At 36.6% G+C, this 13,073-nt stretch overlaps 1 protein-coding gene across 1 annotated transcript; it reads left to right on the forward strand.

Annotated features, from left to right (window-relative positions):
* Positions 1-10: 10 nt before the first annotated feature.
* Positions 11-6,248, forward strand: pnpla1 (patatin-like phospholipase domain containing 1). The gene is made up of 9 exons (XM_007568929.2): positions 11-1,398; positions 1,481-1,713; positions 2,669-2,734; positions 2,808-3,020; positions 3,832-3,892; positions 3,987-4,208; positions 4,614-4,731; positions 5,235-5,357; positions 5,511-6,248. Exons 1-9 carry the CDS (start codon positions 1,191-1,193, stop codon positions 5,572-5,574), a joined length of 1,308 nt encoding a protein of 435 aa, XP_007568991.1. The 5' UTR covers positions 11-1,190; the 3' UTR covers positions 5,575-6,248.
* Positions 6,249-13,073: the final 6,825 nt, after the last annotated feature.

Raw genomic sequence — 13,073 nt, forward strand, 5'->3', positions numbered from 1 at the left:
TATGGGAAGCTTTAAATATGTCTTCCCATGGCTTTCTGGAAACAACAAAGGTTGGCATCCTAAACTATTTGAGCTCTAAACCTCTGTATCTTCCCCAGATCCACTATGGGCCTCCTATTTGATTCCCCCGAGTGAAATTCTCCCAGCTCCAATCAGAGAATGAAGATTATCCATTCTTTCTGCTATGAATGGACATTGCAGTTCTGCCAAACTTAAGCCTATAATTTGTTTGAGAACCTATGACCTGTCAAATGTTCTCAAACAAACGCTCGATGCTTTCGTAGACGTGGGTTTCAAAATTAAATTAAACACAAAGTGTTTCATTACGAGGTGACTTCTGAGTGTAGCAGGTTGCACATGATTTTATACAGAGAACAGAATTAAAGGCGCTCATGCCACACTTTAGACTTTTATTCATACCCTTTGCTTTTACCCTTTACAAATTGAAAACATTTCTTGGGGTATGAATACTTTTAGAGGGCATCATATCATACAGCATCGTTTGCTAAAATAAAAATAACAAAATCTGTCTTTGCAGATGGGAAAGAGATCTCCCTTTACACTCTGTTGTTTAGCAGTGTGCCAAAGTTGTACCTGCAGGGGATGCTGTGGAAGTGCTTTGGTTCAGCTATTACCTGGCTGTTTTCTTTCTCTCTCTCTTTTATTTATTTTTTATTTTTTTGGTTTGTGTGTGTTTTGTGAAAATTGCAAGTTGCGCTAATGGTCTTTAAATCCTCTCAAAGCAAAGAAAAAAAAAACTGTTTGAATTTGGTGTGAAAACAATTAGGAAATCAAGGAAAATCTAAATGAAATGAATACCAAAGACATTACATGTATTTTGGGGTGTGTTTTGCAGAAATAAACTATTGTCGATATATTTTAAATTCTCTGGTGTACGTCAGTCATAAGCCTGTAATTTGTATCTAACAGCATTATAAACTTAAGAACTGAAAGTGCTTTCTGACTTAAACAAGAAGGCCTTGAAACGGCCAGATCACATGGCCATGACCAAAACGATGTGTCCAATCGGGACGCATCTAAAAACTCTGCCTGACTCACCCTCAAACACTTTTGACTGAACGCTTCATAAATGCCTGTTCCAACTTGGTATTTTTCATTTGCTGTCGACTCTCTAATGCCGATTAGATTAATGCTGATAAATAATAATTAGGTTGTTGACACTTTGCAAGATGCCCCACAGTATCTCCAGCTCTCACTTTCGTGAGGTTCCTTATGATATTTCCTTCTCTGGGTCTGGATTCCTGGCTACCTACCAGCTCGGGGTTGTTCTGTGCTTCCTGAAGCACACACCCTGGATCCTGCAGTCGGCCCCCCACATCCTCGGTGCATCTGCCGGATCCGTGGTAGCAGCTGCGGTTGTCTGTAAAATCAACCCAGGTAAGTGAATTTGTTGATTGTTCTAAATTTGCTTTGCCATTTGCGGCTGCGACTTTAACCCCAGTGTTCTTTCTCGTCACAGCTACCATTCGGGATGAGATCATCCTTTTTGTCAAACAGGTGATGGCTGCCCCACTTGGACCACTGAACCCTTCAGTCAACGTTTTCAAGTGGTTGGAAAGTGTTTTGCGCAAGCACCTTCCTTCGGATGCACACCATTTTGCAAGTGGTCGCCTTGGTGTTGCTGTGACACGACTGTCAGATGGGAAGCACCTCATCGTGTCAGAATTTCAGTCCAAAGAAGATGTAGTGAATGTAAGTTTGTTCTCCTGCAAAATATATATATATTTTCTCCATGATATATTATTAACCTTAGTAATCATAGTGGCATGCTGCATTGCATTCTATTTAATGGTTTATTGTGGAAACCATTAAATAGATTGCAGTACAGTGCATCTATTGCAATCTGTCTTCACAACGTGTCTGTGTCTCTTTATACACTGTACTGTCATGAGACACATAAGCTAACTACCAACATACCCTTATGTTTTAACTGTCTTATATTCAAACACACTTTAAAAGTGATTTTTATGACATCAAATGTTTCTTTCAGCAAATTATTCAGAATTGCCAAAATTATTTCTATTTACTCGTCGTTTAAAAAAACGGGGAAATTATTATTTTTATTTATTTATTTATTTTTAGAAAAACTTGTCATTATTCTTTTCAAAGCCAGAAGTTCATCCTTTTTTTTGTTTCCTCTGGCAACAAAATACTTAGGCTTGTTCATGTCTGAATGTCTGCTGCCTGAAGGTGTCGATCTTTGAACCGCCCTTCATTGTAGGTTGGCACCATCTCACAAATGATGATGTAAAACTTTCTCCACTGTGGACAGTTTCACAAAATAAACATTTTTTGAGCTTGATATCAAGTTATATTGTTATTCTCTCATCAAAATAGTACCTGGAATATTGCTTTGATTCTTTCATGCATGGTTGAGTACGAATCTCCTAAGAGTGGCTGTAAACGGCATAATGGAAAAGTGTTTTTGTGATGATGTCTTAAGAGACTCAAATTTCTTTTAAGTTATGTATAACCACTGAAAGTATCATAGTGACTTGATTGCGCAATAAAACAAAATGCATGACTTTGTCCCTTTAAAGCACAAAATTGATGACATTTATATCCTTGATGAATGTATTAAATTCCCAACAAGTCTATATGTGCTGTGTTTGTTGGCTAATAGTTACTTGTTGTGTGCTGTCTCTAGGCTCTCCTGTGTAGCTGTTTTGTCCCTGGATATTGTGGCTTTCTGCCTCCGGCCTTCAACGGAGTGGTGAGTATTTCAGAAGAACTCGTGAACTAATTCGAGGAGTTCCCTAAGTCACGAGGTTTTTATGTTTCAACAGCACTACATTGATGGTGGCTTGAGTGGATTCCAGCCGTTGCTCTCCGGGGCGTCCAGCCACACTCTAACTGTATGCCCGTTCTCTGGGGAAGCTGATATATGTCCAGCTGATCCTCCGTGTGTGATGGACCTGGTAGCTTCTGGAGCTCTTCTTAAGGTCAACATGGCTAACACCTTCCGAATCATCAATGGTCTTTACCCTGTGACTTTAGAGGTAAGATGCTGTATTGGACTTTTTCTTTTTTATAGATAAAAGTTTTTATTTTTTTTTTGCATTGCTAATGTGTTGTACAGTAGTTTTACTGAATGACATTCAGAGACTTCAGTAGTCAGAAATCTTACTTGTCTCTATTTTATTCTAATGAATTGCCAACAACTTTTTTTCAATTACCCCCCCTGTAGCAAACAATAATACAATGCTGGACAATAATCACATCCTAACGCAACTGCAAAAAATGTTTTATTTACACAAAATCCACTATTCACACATAATTAAAATGCTTATACATTTCATTACATTTCTTAAGACTTATGAAAACCTAATTAGGATTTATTTTTCTCTCATCAGTTATTATGTCGAAATAGTACCTATGGCTTTCAACTTAGTAACTTGGCTTAACTACATTATTGACCAGGTATTACACTATTAATTTAATACAAAACACAAAATGGCCAAAAGTATTACATTACTAGGTAGTATCTACATTAATGACCATCATTACAAAATTAGTTTTGACACCCCGCTCTTCTCATTTAACAAGACTAAGGTACACACACATTTTCCCTTCAGGTTAGCAGGTGAACTTTCCACAATGTCGGCATCTATTTGTGTCGACTTAAATTCCCTTGATTCAAAACAGTTCAAAGCCTCTTATGTATCTAAGCGTAGTAACTATGCTATACAAACGTTCATTGTTATTTAAAAGAGAGATCTAACTTGGTGTTGGTCTTCGAAAACATATCCAACTACTGACGCATGGATCTCATATTGCCCCCATAGTTACACTGTTTGTTTACCCTGGTAGGCTGCAGAACAAGCTTTCAGTTTTGGCTACAAAGATGCCATCGACTTCCTTCAGAGCAATGGTGAGTCAAGTTCAAAATGAAACGCTTTAAGCTTACGAAGCATTTAATTTCTCTAGGAGAGAAAAATCATTGAAGCATTTATTTTCTATTTTAGATGTTGCTCTCGCTAAGGTAGGGCGTAGTGTATCCCACGGGTCCTCAAATGGTAACGCCACCAGTCCAAATACGTCCAAAGTAGAGGAGCAGAAGATGAAAGGAGGGGAACAAACCGACCTGAAAACATCTTTCAAGGAGCACAGATCCATGCAAATGTTCAGCTCCACCGTGCAAGAGCCCAGTGAAGATCCTCTGCACCATTTTTACTTAATGAAGAATGGTAAGGTCGTCACTAAGCGCAAGCAATCATCTTTAACAGCTAATTGATTAATGTTCAAATTTCCTGAATTGTTTAGCCAAACAAGAGTTATCTGTAAGCCATGGGTGGTAATCTAAAATCACAACCAGAGCATCTCTAAGAAAACATGCTGTCTCAAAGTCAAAGCAATGAGTCATTCTGTTGACATCTGACATTACTAACCATGAAGGCAGCTTCACTGAGAGACATGGCTTTCAGTTCAAAGAAATCTGAAACTGGAAAACTGAATTAAATGCAGGTGACGTAACGATGGATTTTTAAAAAAAATTAAGCTGAATTTGGAGTGGGATTCGTTACATCTTTAATCTTTAAAACTGAGATCATTATGCTGATTTACTCCGTTAACTGTGTTCTTTTATCTTTCAGTTCTGATGGGGAATGTGACAACTTACCTGAGTATGTTTGGGTTACCAGTGAGGATCTTCTCTCACCTGCTTCTGCCTCTTGTGGTGTCATTCTATGCTGTGCTCCAAAGTAGACAAGGGTAATTAATACACTGAAGGCAACACAAAATGTTTGCTTTTTTTTTTTAAATCAAAATTGGTCTGATGTGAAAATAGAAATTACCCTTTGTTAAACAAGGAATCGTGATACATGGTGATCTACCATATTTTTTGGGGAGCGTTCAGTTTCATAAGCCACCACCAGGGCTAACTAATGCCAGAGCTGATAAATAATAATAATAATAAAAAAAATACATTAAAGGAACCCGTCAGGCTAAAAGATCTGAACTAGGATCACATCATGCATGGACCTTTGGGTAAATATTTTATGGACTCAGGAGACAAAAGTGGAACTTTTTGTCTTTAAGCCTTTATATTTGTAAATTACAAGCTTAATCATGCTGTCTTTGTCTGGTAAAACGAATGTGACTCTAAAGGGGAAGCATTTGTTTTTACAGCACTGTATTTTTGAGTAAGTCAGATATATATGTTAACACAATTTAACCATAACTATGTATTTTTTTATTTATTTTTTTTCACTTAGACTGAAGATGCTGCTTAAAGACATCCCTGAGTTTGTTGTTTGGAATTGGTATTTCATAGGACATTGTGGGCTTTTCTTCCTGAACATTGTCATCTGTAGCCTCAAGAAACTAATAAAAGACCGGTAAGATGTTCTGTTCTTCACCTCGACCTGGAAATGTTGTTACATGCTTTGATATGGAGATATTGATTTTACCACAAATACAAGCTGTCCATTTAATCTTAGCAACTCAATTCTGACTTGATTTGACTGAGATGAACTGTCTTTGTGTTTTAGGTTAACGCAGATGACCTTGCTGCTGCTCTGGCTAAAGGTTTACACACAGCACAAAGCCGTGTGAGAGGAGCAGGATTTCTTACTTTCTGATGTACTTTTTTTGATTTCAAACGAAATCAGCTGCAGGAACATTGGAAAAATGGTAAATATTGGTAAGATTATAAGACATTTAATTTAGTCATGTGTCAGAAGCAGAAAGTAACTGAACACATTTATAACCGTTACAGTAATTGAACATATTAAGCACTCTGATCCACTAAAACCACATTTATTGCGAAGTACAACATGTTGACGTTTCTGAATGTCAGGTTACTGTCTGTGTGGCCTCACAGACTCCTACTCTTATGGAGTCGCAAGGAAATACAGTCTGCTTTTATGGTTTGTTTCTGTTTTGTCCGTTTCATTGGGTGTTTTTCACATTTAGAGAGAAGCTATGGAGAAAAAGTGCCTCAGGTCTCTGATGACAGATACCAGGAACGGGTGTTCTTTGTAAAACACTTCCTTTGAATTCAGTGTGTTGTTCATTATTTTAGTGCTTGTTTTATCCTGTGACTTTATCAACATTTTGAACACATTCTTTTTTCTAATTTTTGATTAGTGCTGGTAAGTTTTGCAATAAATGTGTTTGGAGTCTTAGTTTTTTTTTTTCCTGCTGCTTGAATAGATAAGAAAATACCACTAGTCAAAGCTAAGTCACTTAAACAGTATGATTTCCAATAAACTAATACGTACATTTCATGACTAGTCGAGAAGTTTAATGTTATACTGCTTTATTCATTACAAATCCAGTTCTGATGTCTGTACGGGAATATTTTCTGTTTGAAACGTCCAGTTGAATCCAAGTTTAAACTAGTGGACTGAAACTGGCACGTTGAAATCAAGGCAAATTTCTTAGCAAATCCCAAGACCCAATTTTCTGACGACGGCATCATCCAGCAGCAAACACTTTGTACAAGTTTGTTGAAAAATGAATAGAGAGGACTGCCTATAAGTTATTTAACCTTAAGCTGAAATCAACAGCGTAATAGTCAGACATAATTGGGTAAAACAATTTTTTACATAATGGCAGATAATGCTTTATGTGGTCCGAGAGTCAAGCTTGTTGGCTCCATTAAATCCAATAAAACCTGTTAAGTGTTCATGCTTCAAACTTGAATAACCAAAGCGAGCAGAAGTGAAACACTGTATTGTTCTAAATTGGTCTCAGAGAGACATTTTAAAACTTGTGATTAAATAGCAGCTCTTATGTTTTACTGTTATAACCACAAGATGAGACATAACTTTTGTTCCCAGAGTTTTTTTTTTAACCACTTTTGCCCAGGATAAATGCTCAATTTCTAGAATCTCCTTTTTCCGTTTTGTGCATTTCAACCACAATCAAGATGACGCCTCAGATGACCATGGAAGAGGAGGTTGTTGACAGCAGCTGCTTTGTCAAAGTGCAGAGTTGCTTGTACAATGGTCTTTGTGTTCATTATGGTAAGGTCAGTACTTTACCTAAATGCCACTTGTCCATATTCAGTAATATTTTACAAATATTTGTTGAAATGTGCCCAGTAGCTCTCTGTAATATAGCACAAATTTGCTATTTCAGTCTCACCAAGCTATGATGTTTTCCCCTTTTTATGAATGAAATTAAATAAATGCAACAACAAAGTGTTTTTTAAGCATTATTTGGCAGTCAGTGATAAATATGTAAAGGCTAAAACATCACTTTGTAAGTTTATTTATTTCTGTTTTCACTGAAGTGACCATCTACACACAATACAAACACGACTACTGATGACCTTGTTGTTTTATTTCATACTTATTTTATCCCTGAGCAAACTCAGGGATTTTGCTCCCCTAACTCAGTGATTACACAAAAAGTCTCCATGTTTAGAATTAAGATTAATGACAAACAGTTAAAAATATATTTAAACATCCAAAAGGTTACCAAAGCACTTAAATAAAAATAAAACAAAGTCACTATGAAGCCAGAGAAGTCAGTAACTGGGAACAAAATGAGCATTTTTGTACCTTTCTCTATTTTTAATAAAATAAAATGTCATAAATATTGTTACGTATTGTTCCTTTAATTGTATTTTATTTTCTCTAAAGTTTAAACGTTTAAACTTTTTGCCTGTTTGCTGTTGGCGCTTGAAAACCAAAGTCAAGTTCCTTGGTTTTGCATACAGCTTTGGCCAATGAAGTGGATTTTGAAAATAAACAAAGATGCACACGCGCGCACACACACACACACACACGCTCACACACACACAATAATAATGAAATATAACAAATTAAAAGCATATAAAAGGGTCATGTTGCCATTTATTAGCTGACCTCTGTACATGTAGATAGTAGGAGGAGAGTGAAAGCGATGATGCAACGATGACAACAAACAACCACTGTGAGGACAACAGGAGGATCCGACATCGGGTGACTAAACGAGAAGCCCTCTCAATGGGGACTTTGATTACTGGATGCAACACAGGTGTGTAAATGAGCGGACGGGGAACAGGTGTAAGAAGACCAGCAAACCGAAGCACTGAGGTAAAAGTAACACGAGTAATCTGAAACGCAAGAAAAATGAGACAGAAGACGTAACACTCAGAGCTCAGCAGCTCATGGTGACAGTAAAATCAATTTAAAAACATGGAAACAGAGAAACAAAAATCACCTCAAATGTGTGCCAGGGCATCACAGTGGCGCCAAGTATTAGAAGCCAATTTGAACAAAAAAAGTCTTAAGTCGTGACATAAAAAGCACCAGATCGTCAGTTTAGCATAAATTATGTGGAAGTTTATTCCACGTCTTGGGAGCAGCACAGGCACAAACAACGACCACCCAGTTGTTTGTAACTTCACCATGGTAAGGTTAATTAATTGGAAGACCTCGTATTATAAAGGAAAAATGAAAATTTCTGAGACTGGGGTGAATATTACTTGCATACTGTGACTAATAAAGACTAATAACTATTTATTCAAGTGTATTTATTTAAGAGGCCATGCTCCTGTCCATGAAACAACTACAAATTTCTGGAATTTGGCTGAAACTTGCACCATCAGCTGATTTTAAATATGAATGAAGGGAAATACTTTGTATCTAAATGAGAACAAACAAACAAAAATAAAAACATGGTAATTTATCAATGCTTTGATAAATATTGTAGTAGTTCTCCTAATCACAACAGTAATAATTTTTGTAACCCTACTCTTTGCTTTCCTTCTGACCTCAGCTTTAATTTGTGCCCTTCTAACTTATCTGTAATGTCCGTCACTCCTTGTCCATTATCTCGAAATCGTTGTGGAACTTTCCGTCTTGACGTCTCGTTAATGATGAAGCACTCTCATGCATCTTTAAGTGCTTGACAGGAATCTCCCACGGTGAAGTCTCTCAGTTTGTGCAACACAGCAACTCTGGCAATTTAGTTTCTCTTAAATCCTCAATGTCACAGGCTTGATATTTTTCTGGATTAAACATAAATTTGGAGTAGGACATTGTGGAAGTCAATCTTTGACCATTCACCCCTCCTCCACCCCCCTGAACTTTAATGTTTTAAATTCATTGTTACCTGTGTCAGTTGTAACTAATTTGGAGGTTATAGGTGTTTACTTTCCTGATTGCCTTGTGTACACAAAGACAGGTGCTGCTTCTTCCAAGACAGAGTTTCTACCGTTTACTGAGTGGTATTCTTGTTTCTTGTATTATTTGTCTCCCAACTGGACCTGTTGCATGTTGCATTCTTTAGGAATTCTTTTAGGTCTTCTTACATCTCGATGCAATGAGGCATGGGATCGCCCGTCGTCCTGCATGTGAATCATTTAGAGCACAGTCTGTGCTTAAAGCTGCTGTAAAGAGACATGGAAGTTCTGGATGGAAAATGTAGCCCTTAGTGGTATTTTGTCAAAGGCATATCACAGGCATTAGGAAACAAGGAACTGAATTGAGATTGAGGAAATATAAAGACTTGACAAAAGTCCACTGTGGGGACCAATTCCATGAAAAAATACTGTTTTTGTTTGTATTTGCTTATTGGACACTGAGATATTTCAGAGCTTTATGCAAATTTTAACATCACACCAAGAAAAACACTGGACGCCCAGGACACGCTGGAGGGACTATGTCTCTCGGCTGGCCTGGGAACGCCTTGGGATTCCCCCAGAGGAGCTGGAAGAAGAGGAGAGGGAGAGGGAAGCCTGGGCCTCCCTTCTGAAGCTGCTGCCGCTGCGACCCGACCCCGGATAAGCGGAAGAAAATGGATGGATGGATGGCATTTCATTTGAGCTGGTAAAAAAACAGCCACTGAAAAAATCTCATATTTTCTAATGATACTACTTTACACCTGCGTAACACGGCATAGTTTTACTTTTTTCAAAAATCTGTCCATTGCGATATGCTGTCCTCATGTGAAGACGTTATCAGTCTAGACATAAGATAAAATCTTCCATCTCTCAAGCCCAATTGCATCAAGTGAGTTTTTCAACTTTCAACCCCGTTACCGTGGCTGCTCGTAAGGTATCATTGTGTCCAACAGTCCATTATGCAGACCAGGTGGCGTGTGAACTCACAGCTCCTGTTTCTTCATAAGCATCAATCACTCCTCCTTTCCCTCGTTTCTTTTACATCTCTGTTTCACACAATGACCTTGAGGGCTCCACAGTGTCAGTAATGTGTAAAATGTAAAGTCAAAGGATCTACAGCTGAAGGTTTGATATGTCCTCTGCAGAGCTTACAGCCGGCAGTGACTAGAATGACTTGGAAATATTCGAATGAGGAGGTGATTCAAAAGACTTACTTGTTCCGCTTCAGCTTGAAATTTTGGAAACATGTTCACAGTCATTGTTCATAGTCTTGCATAACAACACAACAGTTGTAATGTGACAACACAATTCAGCTCTAAAGTTGCATGTGAGTATGTTTCAATCTGCATTGCAAATGAGCATTTTCTTCAAGAAGTTGTTAAGATTGTGTTATTCATTGTGTTGCTCCCTGCTGCTTACTGAGTTTTTCTTCTGCTGGGGCAGCAACAGTATCATGCTTGATATTAAAAAAAAAAGATGTCCTATTTATCCATTTCTTAAATAGGTATGCAACAATATGAAAATGTAGTTTCATGCTTATCTTGAGCAACTTGATCGCAACTTGATCACAGTTATCAATATTATCAAAGATTAGTTAAAATGCGTTGTAAATATGAGAAAATTATTAATTACAGTTGTGAGATAATTCACAAAGAAAGAAAACAATTGCATTAATGTAATTTTTCATTTGAAGCTAAATATTCAGTTTGCAAGCTAGTTAGCTTTACACTAAACATTTTGCTCCAAATGAAATATTTAGTTAGCAAGCTAAACATTTAGTTCGGAGCTAAACATTAAGTTTACTAACTACATATTTAGGTCAGAGTTAAATATTCTGTTTGTAGCTTCAAACTAAATGGCTTTCCAGAGAAATATTTAGTTTAAATCTCTAGGTGACCTCTGTCGGTGTCTAGGGACGAACAACAGAGTGAAAGTGGAGGCACGTTCTTACCTGAAAGAGCTCACAAATTGGAATCCATGAATATGAACTCTTTTTCTAGTAAAGATGATTCAACTGGCTGCATAAAAAAATTGGAAAACATAACTATCTGAAATCTGACTTATCAAAACAGGAAGGGTAACAGGAATGACCCACTAGACAAACATTTTCCAAAAGCTTCTGTATGAGCAACTTAGAAATGTTTGTGAATCATGTTTCCCTTTGCAATGCGTCAATAACCAATTGACTTTTGTGTTATTCTGAACTAACACAATACCACACACAAATAATTGTTCATTAAATATTCCTTGGAGTGCATATTTACTTTAAGCTTAACATAAAATAAAAATATTGTGCTCTAAGGAGGAAAATGAACAAACAGAAGCAGAGGTGAGACAAAAGAATTGGTGGTTTATTGCTTAATGTCTTAGCTACTGTCAATAAACAAAATCTGCATATGATTATGAAAGAGAAATTACAACCTGTGTTTGGTTTACAAACATTGTTTAAATAGACAGTTTTTTAAATTGAATTTTAGGCCCACTGTTACTCGTAATATGTGAAGGACAGCAGCTGTTTGGAATAGCTGTCGGCTTTTTCTTTGCATATTATGCAAAAAATATTTTAAAACTAAAATATTTCATATTACAGTTGACAAATTTATAAACCCTTTTATCATTTAATTCAGTGATAAATTGATTGGTAAATTAGTTATTTACAAATTAGGCTGTGCTAAGTTTAAGTCAGTAACAGTGACCTGTCCATTGCATACAGGATGGGAAGCAAAATATGGTGTATGGTTCTTTCTTTGGTTTTTTCGTTTCAAAATAAAATTGGAAAAAGAAAACAAGCATGTTTTTTTTTTTGTTTGCTTTTTTTTTTTAAAGTAAAATTAGAAAAACGGCAATTGCAAAAATAAAAAAGAAAATGACCTGTTAATTTCACTTGTCATTATTTCATTATTGACAAGCGATCTGACCCGGAAGTTCTCTCTGTCCGGCTTACACAGGTGACGTATCACACACATTATGCAGGCTGCAGGGAGACATGCTTGTTCGTTTTAGGCTATTTACTGTAGTCTTTTTTTTGCCAGCCGCAAGTCAGTTGAAATAATGCTCCTGTGAGAAACAAATAATACCGGACATTGGTCACTTGCGGCTGGAAGAAAATACTAACTCCAGTGTATATAGCCTGAAACGAACAACCGTGTCTCCCTGCAGCCTGAAACGTTCTCTCTGTCCCGCACACTTTGTTTTTCTACACTCGTCCAAAGCGACATGTAATTAATTTGATCATGATACTTTCACACAGATAGCCTTTAACTCCGACTTTGTTTTGTATATGAAGCTAATGGCTGCTAAGTGCAGCTTCCTATTCAGTAAATATCTAAAGGGCTAGTCCGTCCAATTTTATTTATTTATTTTTTTTTACCAACCTTTAATCTGCTCTGGTTTAAAAAGACGCTCAAACCGCGACTAGAACATTCTGCCAGTCACTCAAACCCTTTAGTTTAAGTTTTTCCTTTCTGAATAGCATTAGCATACCAATTATAATCTGGTATGTCATGAACAAGCATGCCAAAAAGGTTATCCAAAATATACAATATCTTGGATAAATATTGTATATTTATCCAAAATAAATATACAATATATTGTATTGTACAAAAAATTGTATATACAATATACTAATAGATAGATAATAGTATCCATTTCAGGCAAATACCTGGAAATAGATTTCTACCAGGTAGGAAATGTTTGAAATAATGTGCCAGATTATTAAAAGCTTACCTAAATAAATGTTTGCCTACAGAAGAGGATTTGGGAAAGAAAAGAAGGTCATCATTGTGTCTTTAATCTCAGAATTCAGACTTTAATCTAAAAAAACAAAAACAAAACAATAATCTTGTACATCAATTGGTGTGAGAAAAATGTTACAGGCCCCTTATCCTCTTCTGTGGTTTAACACCTCATATCTTTTCACATTTTTATAAGTGACATATTACAGTCCAATTAGAAATGAAAACTTTTGTCCCTTTCATGAGACTATTTATCCATCCAT

Source organism: Poecilia formosa, unplaced genomic scaffold (assembly GCF_000485575.1).
Source record: "Poecilia formosa unplaced genomic scaffold, Poecilia_formosa-5.1.2 Scaffold232, whole genome shotgun sequence".
NCBI classification, from domain to species: Eukaryota; Metazoa; Chordata; class Actinopteri; order Cyprinodontiformes; family Poeciliidae; genus Poecilia; species Poecilia formosa.